The sequence below is a fragment of the Haemorhous mexicanus genome, chromosome 22, assembly GCF_027477595.1.
Source record: "Haemorhous mexicanus isolate bHaeMex1 chromosome 22, bHaeMex1.pri, whole genome shotgun sequence".
In the NCBI taxonomy this organism is placed as follows: Eukaryota; Metazoa; Chordata; class Aves; order Passeriformes; family Fringillidae; genus Haemorhous; species Haemorhous mexicanus.
Window position 1 is genome coordinate 10,834,927 of NC_082362.1, and position 15,500 is coordinate 10,850,426.

At 45.7% G+C, this 15,500-nt stretch overlaps 2 protein-coding genes across 3 annotated transcripts in view; one reads left to right on the forward strand and one right to left on the reverse strand.

Annotated features, from left to right (window-relative positions):
* The window catches only part of NF1 (neurofibromin 1), a 73,053-nt gene that overhangs the window by 10,184 nt on the left and 47,369 nt on the right, over positions 1 to 15,500 (reverse strand). For both annotated transcript variants that reach the window (XM_059865853.1, XM_059865852.1), the window contains 15 exons: positions 10,308 to 10,740; positions 9,731 to 10,071; positions 8,790 to 8,992; positions 8,327 to 8,520; positions 7,829 to 7,969; positions 7,320 to 7,599; positions 6,007 to 6,221; positions 5,278 to 5,339; positions 5,034 to 5,148; positions 4,101 to 4,202; positions 3,091 to 3,231; positions 2,620 to 2,746; positions 1,939 to 2,070; positions 1,260 to 1,395; positions 351 to 508 (listed from right to left, as the gene is read on the reverse strand). In XM_059865853.1, coding sequence (XP_059721836.1) covers positions 351 to 508; positions 1,260 to 1,395; positions 1,939 to 2,070; positions 2,620 to 2,746; positions 3,091 to 3,231; positions 4,101 to 4,202; positions 5,034 to 5,148; positions 5,278 to 5,339; positions 6,007 to 6,221; positions 7,320 to 7,599; positions 7,829 to 7,969; positions 8,327 to 8,520; positions 8,790 to 8,992; positions 9,731 to 10,071; positions 10,308 to 10,740 — 2,780 coding nt within the window. The remainder of the gene's footprint in view (positions 1 to 350; positions 509 to 1,259; positions 1,396 to 1,938; positions 2,071 to 2,619; positions 2,747 to 3,090; positions 3,232 to 4,100; positions 4,203 to 5,033; positions 5,149 to 5,277; positions 5,340 to 6,006; positions 6,222 to 7,319; positions 7,600 to 7,828; positions 7,970 to 8,326; positions 8,521 to 8,789; positions 8,993 to 9,730; positions 10,072 to 10,307; positions 10,741 to 15,500) is intronic.
* On the forward strand, positions 11,728 to 15,352 carry EVI2A (ecotropic viral integration site 2A). The gene is given in 3 exon segments (XM_059865855.1): positions 11,728 to 11,914; positions 13,875 to 14,314; positions 14,317 to 15,352. Coding segments are annotated over 3 exon segments (942 nt in total). The 5' UTR covers positions 11,728 to 11,810; the 3' UTR covers positions 14,715 to 15,352.

The window sequence follows — 15,500 nt, forward strand, 5'->3', positions numbered from 1 at the left end:
CCCAACCAGAGCACTCAATGGAGCAGCTAAAAATCCACTTCCTGGGTTTGCTGGAAAGGGCTGAGAGCACAAATCTGCCACTAGGCACCTTCAGGATCTGGAATATCTTGTTTCTCCACTTCAGCATGCACATCTTGAGCATTGCTCTTGCTCCCCCCCTCATGGCCAAAAGAACTGAGTCCTCTTTAACTGTCCAGTGCCCTGAAATTTGCATTTTGCAGAAACTGCATTTATTCCTCTCAATCAGGAATAAGCCCTTAAAGCCAGAACTAATACAAGAACATTTTTTCTCCAGTAACGCTTCCCAGGGTATTCTGCAGACAGATCAATAAATGAGTTATGTTAATAACCTAGAAGCTTTTTAGTGTTGGCTTGTGAAGGCTGCCCCATGTCCAAGCTCATGGATTTCCGGGTGCGAGGGCTGATCTGTCCCACAGTTGGGTAACTGGCAGCCAGGTGTCTGTCTGACCCCTTGGGGGATGACCAGGGCTGGTGTTCCTTTAGTGTCCTGAAAGTGCAGAGAAATTCAATTAAGAAAATCTTAAAACTATGCTATTTAGGCAGAGGTTTTTCAAGCAGCCAAACTATCCATTCTTAAACCCATCTTTCCTACTGGTTAATTTCCCCAAAAGACATAATAACAAATAGCAATTACTTTGCTTGCAAAGATGTCTGAGCTACTGAAAACAAACAATCTGATGTGAATGTGATGCTGAAGGGATAAAAAATAAAGCCATGAAAAGAACACAAGCAAATCAGCCTACGGGGCAAGATGAAATATATTTAGTAATCAGCCACTCCAACCTCAATGCTAAAAAGAGAGATCATGAGTGAAGTGCTCCCTGTTGAGGATACAGGCCCTCCTTGGCACTTCCAGTTGATTTCCTGGCTGATCTCTCTGGCTGCACACAGGCTGTAACAAGGTGTCAAGGTTTCCCAGGGGCACAGACAGCTCCATGCCCTGGAGCTCTTAAAAGGACAAACAAAATGTTCCTCTAAAATATAAATGCGATTAAATCAGGTCTTGTAGAAAGATTTTAGCAAAAGGTTTAACAGCCTCCAGAGCAGTTAAGCTCTGAAAATTAAATCTGTATGAATTGCACGTGCAAATTTCTGACTCCTGACCCCAGTGTAAGGAGCAAATTGCTCAGGAGCCACTACAGCCCACGGAGTCAGCGCTGTCAGGGGGGCACAGCTCACTCACTAACGGAACCAGGCTTTGCAATGTGGCTAACTGATGTAGAGGTGAGACAGCCAACCTATAGCTAGTGTCACTGTGATGGATGGGGTATGTATCCATGGGAACGTTTTCCATCGAGACGTCTGTCAGCAAGAGAGACTTCCTGTGCTTGAGGCTGCAGCGGCTCCGCACCTCCTCCGACACCGTCAGCAGGGCTGCAAACACAGACAGGCAAGGGAAGGCAAGGGAAGCTTTCCACAGCAGAACACAGTGAACAATGAAACAATGTTCCAGCCTTCTGCATTTCTTACAGGCATCAATGGACATTTACATCAACACCACTGAGCTGCAGTTACACCTTAGGAAATGTACAGATTAAAAGCAGGTCATTTAAAAAGAATTGTGCTTCCCATCCAGTTACAATGACAAGATTTACAAATTTGCCCTCACATGGTAACAATTTCTATGTCCAGACCACTGGAAACTTGAAGGCTGTCAGGCATACACTGGAGTATTTACACCAAGAAACCTCCAGCCTCCCTGAAGAAGTCCCAAGGCTGTAGAGGATGTGCTGTGCTGGCAAAGCCCTCATTCCCCAAAAAGCCTTCCCAATGTGCCCACCCTGACTACACTCCTGTCCCCCAGTTACAAGTTTTCTTTGTGCTGGTACAATTTTAACAATCTGAACCTGCAGGAATTCCAGGACAATCCAGTCCTTTTCAGTCAGCTCAGACTGGAAAGGAGGTTTGGTTCATTACCTGCCAGGTAAGCCACGCTCTGGGTGTTCACCTCGAACTTGTCACAGTTCCTGTGTTTGTTAACCAGAGCAAGGAGTGTGTGCAAAATCCTCACTGTTCTTGCCACAGTGGTAGGGGAAGGATGCCTGTACCCTAAGAAACAAAAGATTGCCTTTAACTTCTGAATCCATATTCATGAGGCACTAATATTTTGAAAGCATTTATAAATATTTTCCAGCACATTCTCAGACATTCCATCTCAAAGGTGAGAGAGCGCAGTGCTACCAGAAATGGCACATTTAAGACTAATTCTTTCTACCCCTCCCCTCAAAACTGCATAATTTCAAATGTCTGTGCATACATTTCATCTGTTATCTCACAAATCAGTCTTCTAAAGAACACAGTGAGCCTGAGCACAGGCAAACAGGGAGAGAAATTCTTGGAGGAAGAAGTAAAAGACTGCAGCAAATGAAGCTGTGCACCCTGTGACAGTTCAGAACTTTCAGCAGCAGCACTAAAGACCTTCACAGGAGATATACAAAGGAAATCTGATAAAGTCCTTTAATCCAAGAGTGTTTAGTTCTGTACTCTGTAATCCAAGTTACTCAAAATCCATCACCCAATGTGGCCCCTTTATCCCTTGACTTGTTTTTATTCCTGAAGTAAGAGCCATCTCAAACAAAGAGCAGTATGCACTCTTACCTTTCAGGAGATGTCCCACTAGTGCAAAGTTAAAGTTGGAGTTGAAATTTAGCCCAACAAAATGATCCATCTGCTTGCAGTGCCATTCGAGTGGTCTCCTGATCTCCATGAACACTTCTTCTGGGCTCTGACCCACAAAAACAAAATACAAGAGCACCTCAGCTGAAGTTACTCAGGACATGGCAAGTTTGTTGGGGTTTTTTGTTTAAGTGACAGAACAGTTCTTTCAGAGGCTACAGGAAAATATCAAACACTTTCTCACAGATCACATCTGGATATTTCTGTTCCAGTTTCCAACAGAGTAATGACAACTTCTCTCCACATCTTTATCTGTGGATATCACCCAAGTGAAACAATTTCTAATGCAAATTCAGGTTTAGTTGCTTAGCAAGTGTTCACAAGGACAAAGCTGGGGTTTTCCCCCTTTCTGTCAGCTCTGACTGCTGCCACGAGCGCAGGCTGTGGGCTCACCTTGTCGTTGAACACGCGCAGGCTGTCCAGGGTGTGCAGGTTCTGCTCCAGCAGGGCTGTCCCTGCCGAGTACAGGTTCACCTCATCCAGCTGCAGCACAGCCATGGCCACCCAGAAGAGAGCCTTGTGCATAGGGGAGTCCTGCAGGGAGAGAAAGAGCCACCACTGCCCTTTAGAGCCAGTTCCTGCAGGTGAAGGAACAACCGGGACAGGGGGGAGGGTCTGGCCCCCTTGTAGCAGGTTTTGTCCTCAGCCACATCCATTCCAAGGGAACAGATGCTCACATGGACCTGTTAATGCACTTCACAGGTGAACAGTAGAAAGAAATTTAATGTCAAGCCTTGTTTGCACCTCCCAAGCCATTCCTGCTCACCTCCATCCCTTCCTTGCTCAGTGTCAGACCCACACTGCCCTGTACCAGCCTGACCAGAAATGGGTCTGTGGTTCTCCATCTGAACATGGACTGCAGCTCTGCACACAGGACTGGCCAAGCACTTCCTCATCCAAATCAGAAGCACACACAGGAGGAACTGGCATTCAGCACATCCTGGGTCCCCTGAGCTGTTTCCAGAACAAGTTTTACTCAACACCAGGAGCTGTTTGTGCCTGCTGTGCCCCCGGTGTGCTCTGAGGCAGGAGCCTGGCAGTGACCCTGGCTGGCTGAAGGAGCAGCCCCACACGAGGCCATTCCCCCAGCCCTGGTGTGCAGGGCAGCAGCAGCACACACAGCTGAAGGCTGCACTGGAGCCTTGTGGGAGAACGGGCACAGCCTTTGCCCAACTGCCAGGGCCCCGCTCCAGGGAGCAGAACAGAACATTCCCAGCGTTTCTCAAGCCTTTGCACTGGTCCCACAATCTGCCACACTTCCCATATGTGCTCCTTCCATGCATGAATCACAGTGAAGTGTGAACTTCAGAAGCCCCAACACTTAACTTGTATTTCTGAGATCGTACCCATAATCACAATTCACAAAACACATTCTCTGTTTATTCTAAAAGGCAGTGATTTACCTTGTTAAGAAGAGGCTGCAGCTTGGTAAGGGCTATAACTGTGGCTTCTATTAGAACTTGGCTATTATAATTATCAGGGCCTTTTAAACAGCTCTCAAGTCCCTGTTTGAAAAAAAAGAGTAATTAAAAATACAACCATAATTACATTTTGCTTTGTAAAAAGAAGATCAAAGATCTGCACAATAACTGTTTTTCTCAATTACTTACAAAGCCTGAGTTCATTTTAAACCAACTCTCAAGAACTTTTCCAAGTGGAGATTTAGACAGCAGAAATAAATGTATGACTGCACAATGTGTATGTACCCTAACAGGCTGCAGGAGATTGTAAGAGCTGTAGAAAAGCTCTTTTATCATGTAGACACTATTCAAATGAAGTGTGTGTCTATAAAACTCTAATGAAATGCTTAAAGGACACATATTTAGTACACTGTTCACCTGCTGTGGAACATAACCTGCTTTAGACTGATGGAACATCATTGTCAGGCCAGGCACCTGCTTCAAAGTTTCCTGATATAAATCAGCTCTTTACTATATTTACCTACCACACATGAGGTCATTCACTTCCTTTAAGAAAAAGGAAGCTATGCATCATGTGCATGCTGGTAAATGCCTTAATAGAAAATTTCTCATTTATTCAAATACTGACTGCTGGATCTACCTGTGTCAGGAATTTTAAACTCAATACTGAGACCTACTGATACTCTAGAAATCACAGCAGTGATGGAACTAATTCAATTTAAATTCAGAAGCCACCAAATCCATTTAAATTCAGAAGCCTAGCCTACAGAAAGTGTATTTCCAATCAGTTCTATACAAGAATACACAAGAAAAAAAAATTATCCTAAAATTATGCCAAGTTCTATATTTGATGGGAAAATAAAGCTAAAAATAGCTACTTCAGAGTCACAAAGGACAAGAGACAGACTCGTATACCTTGCTGAGAATTCGGATTATTTGTTTTATTTGCCCATGTGACACTCGTTTACTTATACAGCCAAAGACAACCAGTGCTCTGGGCTGCAGGGAGGGGTTGTACTGGAATGCAAACCTGTGAAGAAACACAGCACATTGCAATAAACAACATATACACAACAAAATATATACATAACAAAAAGATGAGAACTCTGGATGTACTGCACAGGCAGGGAGGGCTCAGGGTTTGAGGTCTATGACTTACTTTTGAGCTAGTTCAGTCCACTGGTCCAGCCACTTGCACGTTGGAATATCCCTCATACAAGCCTAAAGGGAATTACATCATTTGAATAGATGGAACGTGGAGAAAATGTATTTGTACAACTGGGAATGTGCAGAAGTTTGGCTCTCAGAAATCAGCAGTTAACTGTCAGCAGGCAGGAGGCACATCCCCTGCCCTTGCTGCCTGTCCCTCAGGGCTCACCCCATCCCCACACACTCCATGATCTCCAGCATGGCCTGTCCCTCAGGGCTCACCCCATCCCCACACACCTCCATGATCTCCAGCAGGGCCTGTCCCTCAGGGCTCACCCCATCCCCACACACTCCATGATCTCCAGCAGGGCCTGTCCCTCAGGGCTCACCCCATCCCCACACCTCCATGATCTCCAGCAGGGCCTGTCCCTCAGGGCTCACCCCTGTCCCCCCATCCCCACACACCTCCATGATCTCCAGCAGGGCCTGTCCCTCAGGGCTCACCCCAACCCCACACCTCCATGATCTCCAGCAGGGCCTGTCCCTCAGAGCTCACCCCTGTCCCCCATCCCCACACACCTCCATGATCTCCAGCAGGGCCTGTCCCTCAGGGCTCACCCCATCCCCACACACTCCATGATCTCCAGCAGGGCCTGTCCCTCAGGGCTCACCCCATCCCCACACACTCCATGATCTCCTGCAGGGCCTGTCCCTCAGGGCTCACCCCATCCCCACACACCTCCATGATCTCCAGCAGGGCCTCGGTGACCGTCTCCAGCGAGGTGAGGGCGAAGGTCTCGCGCTCGTAGGAGCCGGGCGAGAAGGACCGGTCGCGGTAGCTGGAGCGGAAGGCGATCACCGCCGCCGACTTCACTTTGCTGATCCCAAACAGCAAATAAAACTTGGGCAGAGAGAACTCAGTCAAGCTCAGCCTTAAAACTTGCTTGGTCTCCTCTGTTGGATAAAGTTGCACATATGAGATTTACACCAGGGACATTCAAACCCACATTTCCCCCCAGGGACACAGCCAAGGTCCTTGTGCCCGTTCCAGCACCGCTCCCTTGGCCACTGCCCCGAGTCAGGCACAGCAGCTCTGCTCTCCTGCCCTGCCTGCTGAAACCAGGCACGAGGACTGGATTCCAGAGACTCTGCAGAGGAACTTGTGTAAAGATGTGGCTCTGTGTGTTCTCCTCACAGAGATTCAGAAAATGGAAACCCAGAGTGTTCCCGCTCTGAAATACCAACAGAACTGCAAGTTCAAACTGCAGCAGACTCTGCTTTTGGCTCTGGCACTCACATGAAGAAATACACTTAAAGCAGAAGAAAATGATGGCCCTGCTCTGGCACTGACTATCTTCACAGTTCAGACCTTTCAGATGATTTCAGAGCACTTCAAACCCACTGTGTGAGCAGGAGGCTCAGCACCCTGTGCATCGGAGCACAGACACCTCTGGGTGTGTGTGTGCACACCACTCTCCCTGCTGATATGTGCAGACATAAAATGAGATTGCAGACACTTAAAAAAAGACAAGATCACATACATTTTGAACTTTTCTTCTGAACAAAATTCAGCCTGGTTTTACATTGTGCTTCTGGGCTAAGAAGTGCCAAATTGCTAATATCAATTATTTTAGGACTGCTAAAATACAGCAGTAGATAAAATACCTGTTTTAATGCCATAACTTCACAATTCTCTTATGTAATTGGTATTTTTGTTACCATGTTATGCAACCATTCACAAGATGTACATGAGCCAGTTTTGGCACAGATATATTTTCTCCTTTGCCTTACCCGAAAATCACTGGTACTTTCTTCTCTTTTTCTAAAACCCATTATACAAACAATTTACATTATGCACCTGCTCCAAGTAAGATATTTTTTAATTCCATACTCATTTCTTGTTGAGCATATCCTCATTCTGATTTGTATTCATGCTGAACTACAACCCACTTTTTTCAAACTCTCAGAATAGTTTGAAGAGAAAGACAACTCAAATATTTGTTAAACAAATTAAGGAGCAATCAGCTTCATTGAAAATCCAAAAAAGCTCACCACTGAAGTGAAGCTGTGAACAAGTGCAAAGAGAGTGAATGATGTTGATGACGAGCCCGTGAGTGGAAGCTCGGAGGGAAAGGGGCCCCGTGGCCACCAGCAGAGTCACCACGTGGAAGAGGTAGGGGAGATGTGCAGCCACGTCCAGGGAGTTGTTGAAGGAGAGCATGAGCATGTACCGAGCCAGAATGGCAATGTCATCCCACATCAGGTGCTGCTCCAGCGTGGGGGTGGGGGACAGACAGGTCTTGTCAATGATTTTACACATCCTCCCAATCACCTGAAAAGAGAGCAACCATTTTGTTCTACTCAAACGGGGAGCACAGCTCAGAATTTCAGTAAAAACCATCAACACTTAACACTGAAATTACTCTACTGCTTGGAATCTGCTTTATCATAGCTTTTGCATTGCTGCCTGTCCTGAGGTATCAGAAAGCATCTCAGTGTCACATTAGTAAATAAGTTGAAATTATTCTCTAAAAGGAAAAGAAGGCAAAGAGGGAACTCACTTTGCTTGACACCAGTTTGACATTGCCAGAAGCCAATGCTACAGCTGTGTCTGCCATCACCTCAGCTTTGATGGAGCCCAAGCCCCCCGTGGCACTGGTTTTGATGAAACTGTCCAGCACTACATCCAGGAGATCTGTTATCTGACACAGAAAGAGAGTCAGATTAACTTTACTTTTCCACCATGACCCACCCTTTAAACAGCAGTCATTCATGTCTTTAGCTGAAGATGCACAACTATCACAAACGGAACCATCCGTTTTAGGGACTCGTTACCCTTTTGGCAAAAAGCCCCATGTAAATTTTAGAAGCACAAAGCTGAATTCCATTAGGTTTTACTACCGGTGATTCAGAACTAGAAACTCTAATTTAGCACTATTTTCATTTCATTTTCCACTTTAAAGTATAACTCTTTATAAAGTGCTGACCGCGGGAAGAAGAAACCTGATCTGAAGTGCAAGAAAGCACGTGTTTGTTCACAGAGGATGCAGAGGGGGTACCTGTCCCAGGCTGCCCCATATCTTGGCCTGAATGGAAGGGTACATCTGCTTCTCGTTGATGGTCATGGTGATGAGCTTGTCCAGGATGGCGGTGACGCGCTGGCGCTTGGCGTCGTCGTTGTGCTTGCAGAAGCGCACCAGGTTGGACAGCCAGGGGGTCATGTACTCCAGGCACAGGTGCTTCAGCTCAATGCCTGCAACAACACTGCTCATCACACCCAGCCAGCACTGGCCTCCCTTCAGAAGTAACTCTTCCTTTCAGCTAGAGCACCTAAAACAATTACTGTCCCAGCTGAGCAAAGAACACTGGGCCAAGAGAGAAGCTTCAAAGATGCATGGCAAAAGGAGAGAGCAACAGAGCCCATGAGGAAGCTCAGCTGACTAAGCTAGATCTGAAATCCTTTTAGAGATTAGAATCTTTTCAAATTCACGGTTGGCACTAACCAGCATTGCAGATACTTACTGGATTTGCTAAATCCTGAAATACACTCCTCCAAGAACTCCAAGGTGAGGTGTGGCTCGTTTGCTGCAAGAGTCTTACTGATAGATACAATAAATAGTGTGTTGTTGGCAGGAATACACAGACCTGAAGTTTCCAGTAACTGGCCCTCAATCTTTAAATTAAAGGTACAGGTTAAGGCACATAGAAGATTATAGGCAGCAGACCTGTAACAAAGCAAACAATGTGATTTGTAAGAGCTTTCTTGTACTTTTGAACATATATATACACGTTATATGCCACAGTACTGACATTTAAAAAAACAATTCAGTGCCACTGTAGAAGAAATTACATCTAAATTCCCAAACGTTTTCCCCTGGACTGGCTACAATTCGGAGCAAAAAAGAATTTCCTTGGAGAAATAGAAGAAATTATTCCTTCACTTGCTCTGAACAATTTCTAACAAGGTTACAGAGTATGTTTGAAGGGCTTTGTATTGGGCTTCTCAGAACAGGTTGGAGTTCCAGGAAATTCTAATTCCCTCCAGGTGTACCTAAGCTGCTGGGATAGAGCCTGCCCAAAGCCCAGGGGTGCCCCTGGTCAGCACCGAGCCTGGGGGAGCCTGTTCTGACACAAATCACAAGCTGCTCTAAGGGGCACAGCTCCCATGCTCTTAAACACGAAGCTCAACAACCCGGAAATCATATGTACCCAATAAACACAGAGTGCAAAGCAGAACTACTGCTCCTCACAAAGAGAAATTAGGTTTCCTTCATGCCTTCACTTCTTCTGACAGTGTGTGCCCTTCTTAACTCATAGGAACTCAATCTTTGTTTACTGAGAATTGCATTTTATGGAGCTGTGGTGAAAGCAAAGTGGTTTTTCTCAAGAGAGGCTGTCTAGCAGTGGAGCAGCCCTGGGGAGCCCCCTGAGCGAGCCGAGGAGCAGCAGGGCAGAGCTGTTACCGCAGGCTGGGGTCGGAGCTGCCCAGGTTGAGCAGGGCGATGTTGAGCAGCGTCCCGGGCACGTCCTTGGGGCGGATCTTGGTGTGCTGGGGGATGGAGTCGGGCTGCGACAGCTCCCAGCGCGTGCGGATGTGGATGATGGACCTGACGATGGCCTCACACTCCTGGTGCATGAAGGTGAGCGGGGTGCCCTGGTTGGCAATGGTCAGGGTGAACTGGTTCTCATCCACCAGGCAGATCTCCTCGATCTCAGAGGCGTAGTAGATGTCGTTGAGGAACACGGTCTGGCCCAGCACCCGCGTGCGCTCTGCCGACGTCACCTGCACCGCGGTCGAGCCAACCTTGGGGACAGAGGAGAAAACTGCTGCAGCACCTCTGGGTAATCACACAGAGAAAACCCTCACACTCCTACTTCTAGGAAAGATAAATGTACAAATTTTGTACTTCCTAATGGGGTGTACTAGAAAGCTGTGATTTCTCCTTGAGACAAGGGGGAAGAATTAAGAGACAGTAAAATCATATTCCAACCCTTAAACAAATATAACAGATCACTAGGAACAGCATTAAAAGCACTTACTTTAATAGAAACTTTGGTGTCTTTATGAGCCAGTTTGAGAGCATTGTGAAACACTTTCAAGTCCTCCTCCAAAGCCAAGGTAGCTGCTGGGAGTTTCTGCTGGTCGTGTTCGATGTGCTCTGCCAGCTTCCCTGGAGAGTCTATGAAAACAAGCCTTTTGCTCCCTTTCAAACCTGTCAAGAGCCTTTCATGGTATTTGGTGTATTCTCTGACCCAAGAGTTACAGTTATAAATAAAAACTGCTGCAACATTTTCATAAGCAAAGCCTGGAAAAACTACAAACCATTTAGAAAGAAAGTCTGTTTTAAAGCGATTACTGGGGCCAGCGTGTGTGAGGTCCACCACGATTTCATATGGCTTTGCATAGTATGGCTTCAGGGTCAGCAGCACGTGGTAGATCAGCAAATCCCCGTTGATCTGACCAGTCTTGAACCTGTAAGACAGGACAGACACGGCTGGGTCATGCTTGAGGTGCACAGCACAAACCCCTGAGTGCCCAGGCACACCAAGAGCCCCCCCAGTCCTGCCCATGAGCCAGGCTGACCCTTGTGGCAGTCCTGCAAACACCCTCGGGCCACAGCAGGGACACCACACTGGCCTCGGGCACTGCCTCACACTCTGGCCACCTTTAGTGCCCAGGATGAGGGGGCTTGGATTTAACTCAGCTTCATCCTGAAGTGCCCACAACCTCTAAGTGCCTCTAACTTCGTAACAGCCTTAGAGATTCAAATTATATCTACACCTGTATGTGGAAAAATATATTTATCACAGGAGTCTTAAAAATCAAACATCCACACCCCAACTTTTTCAGAGGATCCAGAGCCACTCCAGTTACTCTATCCTGCAGCACTCCAGTGCTTGGGGGTGTTTCTAAGAATGGTCAGTCCTCTGAGGAGTACAGAGGGCTTGCCTACAAAAATACTTCTTTTCAAAAACATTGACATAATTGAGAATATTTTTTCCTCACTTAAATGTTCTCTGAATTTTGAGACTGGGCAATGCATTTGCCTAAACCACATCTCCAGGGCTCACACAACAGACTGAAGTCTAGTAGGAAGAATTAATTAAAAATAAATTCATCAGCTTGTGAAATTTTAAGGTATTTTTAAATACCTGTCGCTGTTCTGAGCAGTCATTAACTCAACTCTTCCAAGGCAAACAACAGGCTACAGAAGAGCTGATAAATGTTCTAAGCACAGGTGTAGCTTTAAGGGTTTTGGGACACTTCTCTTGATAGCACCTGAGTGCTGGTCAACTGAGTAGACAGAACACAGAACATTCATCTGCACAAGAGATTCCCCCCCCTCCCTTTACCTCCTGTGGTTCTGAGAGCTAAGTTGGGCAAGTTGGTGTTTTTCCCCCAACATGTCATGGTATAGCTGTTACCCAAAGGAAGTGTGTCATAGCTGTGGTTTTAGTTCCCCACTTAGAGCCACATGTCATTGCAGTTACAGGTTTGCCTAAAAAACACCAGCACTGCCCAAATCGCCCTGCTGAACCCTGATGGCTGTCTGCATCCTAGGAGCAAATATATGCACAAAGAAATCTTATTGTCAAAGGACTAAATATCTGAAACATCCATATTCTGTTGACTACATCTTGGCAAGGTAAGTACACATTTTCCTTCTCCTATTTTAAGTTATACTTCAAAGTTGCTTAAAAAGAAATGAAAAAGTATTTTTACAGAAATCTGAGTAATTAAAAAATAGTAACAAACTGTAGACATGGTATCTCCAACTGAGTCAGGAAAGCTGATATACTGTATTTTTCATCATGTTAAAGGTTATTCACAGTCAGACTGAGGAATTAACAGTGACAGTCACTACTTGGCTCTGTTGTCCTTGCAGTGCAGATCTCGCTGGGTACTGAGACCCTGTCAATACCCAGACACAAAGGGTTGAACTAAAAAGAAAAAGAAAACCAGCTCTTTAAAGATCAGTTCCTTTGCTCTCGGGGTTTCAAGAGCAGCCCTCCACAGCTGAGCCCGCTGATTTGTAAGAAAAGCACATCTGGTCTGGAAGGCCACAGTGAACACTGGGCTCCGTGTGCTGGGGCAGAGCTGGAGCTGCAGCCTGGCCAGGGACAGGAACGCTGCAGGGAAGCTGGGCTGGCCCTGCCTGTCCTGCTCAAAACAGCTGAAATGCTAAAAACCCCAAGCTTTGCTGGGTTGGCTTTCCTTTTCCTTTTCAAAGTATGCTGCAAGGAATCATCCAGGTGACTTCCACCACACACAAACAAAAATCCTACCTGAGCTGTAGCTTATGACTAAGACGGTTTCTGGTTCAAACTGAACAAACACGATTAAGCTCAGGATGGAGAACAGTTTTATGTCATGGGTGAACTGCAAAGTTATAGACAGATCTTTTGTTGCTTCCTTGTTGTGCAAGGAGAGATCCCCTTACACACCAGGGGTATCCCCTGCCTTCCCCTCACCTGGTCACAGGCCAGGAACATCACTTGGCTGATCTTCCATAGTTACACACACACAAATACTTTTTGTTACCTTTAGAGGCAACAAACACATTTTTTCAAGACCCACCATAAAATTAACAGTGTTACTTTTGGTCACTCCCTGTAGCAGTTCAGTTTGCACCAGCAGAGCGTGTAACACTCAAAGGAAATGCTTTGATCTGTAACCAGAGACAGAAGAAAGACTCTGGTGGGACACGGCCTTGCCCTGGGAAGGTCAGGAGCAGCCCGGCCCAAGCAGCAGCACTGCCTGGGTCACTGCTTGGCTGATTTGCCACTGGTAATTTGAGATAATAACTATTATCTTCATATCAGACCTACTCTACTCTCACATTCCTACCCTCCAGAAAAATTCAACAGGTACAGATTTGAATGCCACACAAATGTGAAACAGAACATATGAATGGTTACTCTCATTTGCATACTTATTGGTGGCGTTTTACAGAAAATGTCACAATCTGCAGAATGTTTGGGAGAAAAATACAAGAAGTACATTTGTGATGAAGAGCTTTTTGTACAAAAAAGCAGAAAAACAAGAGACCAAAGATTTTCCTGGGCATTTTAAAGTACCCCAGACAGCTGTGCTAGGAACTGCACACAGTTCACATTAAGTTATTGCTGTCACTTACAGAAACATTTTAGGTTCAAGTTTTTCCCTTGCCCATCTGTTCCCTGCAGGGTTCCCCTGCCTGGCCCAGGGGAATTCAGGGAGGTGAGAAGCAGCCAGTGATGTGCAACCTCCACAGGGTCTTTGTGTAAAGCAGAAGTGATGACTGGGTGTAACATGGGCAGCTTCAGAGAGAAGGAACTCCCCGAGTCTGCCCTGACATCATGAAGCCCCCAGTAGGAAACACTTCTCTTTTTCTCTCTGCTCCATGTTCTTTTTTGATTTCTCTATGTTTTCCATAACCTCAAACTGTCAGAAGTTTGAGACAATCTATTCTTTCACAATCTGGGCACTTGAACATGTGCTCCTACATCCCCCAAAATGAGGCCATGTATTTGTCATCAAGAATCCTGCTATTTCCTGACAAGTCCAATCCAAACCTCTAAGAACCAGCATCTGCTAAACTAGCACCACAATTGGTATTTTGGCAGGGGACTCAACAGGAAGATGCAGACGACGAGATGCAGTAACCCACAGCTGGCCTTCCCTGTCATGATCATCTTCTCCCTGTGGCTGCAAACGAGTGCAAACCACACAGGCTACCCTCACCTCAGAGAAGAAACCTGGAGTCCCATCAGCCAAAACCTCCGTGGGAGTCAGAACAGCGCAGAAGCAAGCACAAATTCTCCTCTGAGTCTCAATTTCAGCAGCCAAACGACTGCTTTTGAAATTCAAAGTACCCTGCCATCCTTCTCCTCCACAATGGCCCAAAATTCAACATCTTCCCCTGCCAAAACACAAAGTACCCTGCCAGACTTCTCTTCCACAGTAACTCAAAATTTGATTTCCCCTGCCCCAAGTGCAGTTTCCACCACGGGAGGATTAGAAAAAAACAATAAGCCCAAGAGCCCAATGACCAAAGAAACCTGTGAAGAAATAAGTCTCTCATACTGATTTGCTTCATTATCATTGCAGTTCTCGTGCTCATCTGCATCTCCCTGTTTCTGTCCACAGTCGTAGTAGCCAACAAAATCTCCTATCTCAAAAGAGCCCAGCAGGGCAAACGCAGGCCCAGGAGCAATGGTGACCTCCTGGCCACCAACAGCCTATGGCCCACAGCAGCAGGAACGTGGCAGAGGATGCCCCAAGAGACCAGTGGAACCGAGCTGATAATGCAGGAGCTGGTATCAGGGAGGGATGCTGAGAACCAAAGGAAAACTGAAGGTGAAACCACTGAGAAACTCACCAAAGCAGCAGATAATGAACAAAAAAGCAAAGAAGCATCCCAGTCACACAAACCCATTTTAACCAATTTTGTAGTTGAGATTTAATTCACACTCAGGTAAAAATTCATCTTTTGCCTTTTTTACACCATTAATGTAAGGCAAAAGCTTGTATTTCAAGTAACAGCAAGAATTTTCCCCCAGGAAAGCTAAATCCAGATTTTAGAGGTTTTCCATTTATGCCAGTGGGAATGCTGCAGCCACGTGTGGATTCAGAAAAGGTAAAATTGTGTTAAATAGTTTTCTGTAAGTAGTGTCAGGACTGGTTTTACTCCTTTGACCAGAAATCAGGGTGACAGGAGCTGAACAGGATAAACCAAAAGGACAGAATCTGCCCATGCTCAAAGACCACAGAGGGGAACAAGGAACAGACTGTCAGTCTGATCAACACTGAACACTAAAATGCTGCACAGGCATGGCCAAGTTGCTTTTCAAAGGAAACCATACATTAGTCACAACTCTGATTCAACCACTAATCCATGAACTAGTCCCTCTCAAAATGCCCTTTTGGATTTTCCATCAAGAACTTCTTAAACCAGCTTAATGACTTTTGAAGCAGACTGATAAGAATAATTTTTATTGTGTTTAACATTGACTATGAATAGATAAAGTTTGTAGCATTTACTAGAATATGAGAACTTGTTCAATTTGTTATCTTCAATAAACTTGTAATATGAGTTTTTAAATGACTTACATGATACTATTTCTTTAAGTCAAAATATTAGGAAAAAAATATGACGAGGCATTTTGGAATGTTTTATTCCTGTAACATTGGCTGAGCTCAGGAAAGGTCTCTGATGACTCGCTGTGATTTCCTGCATCATGGAAACACAC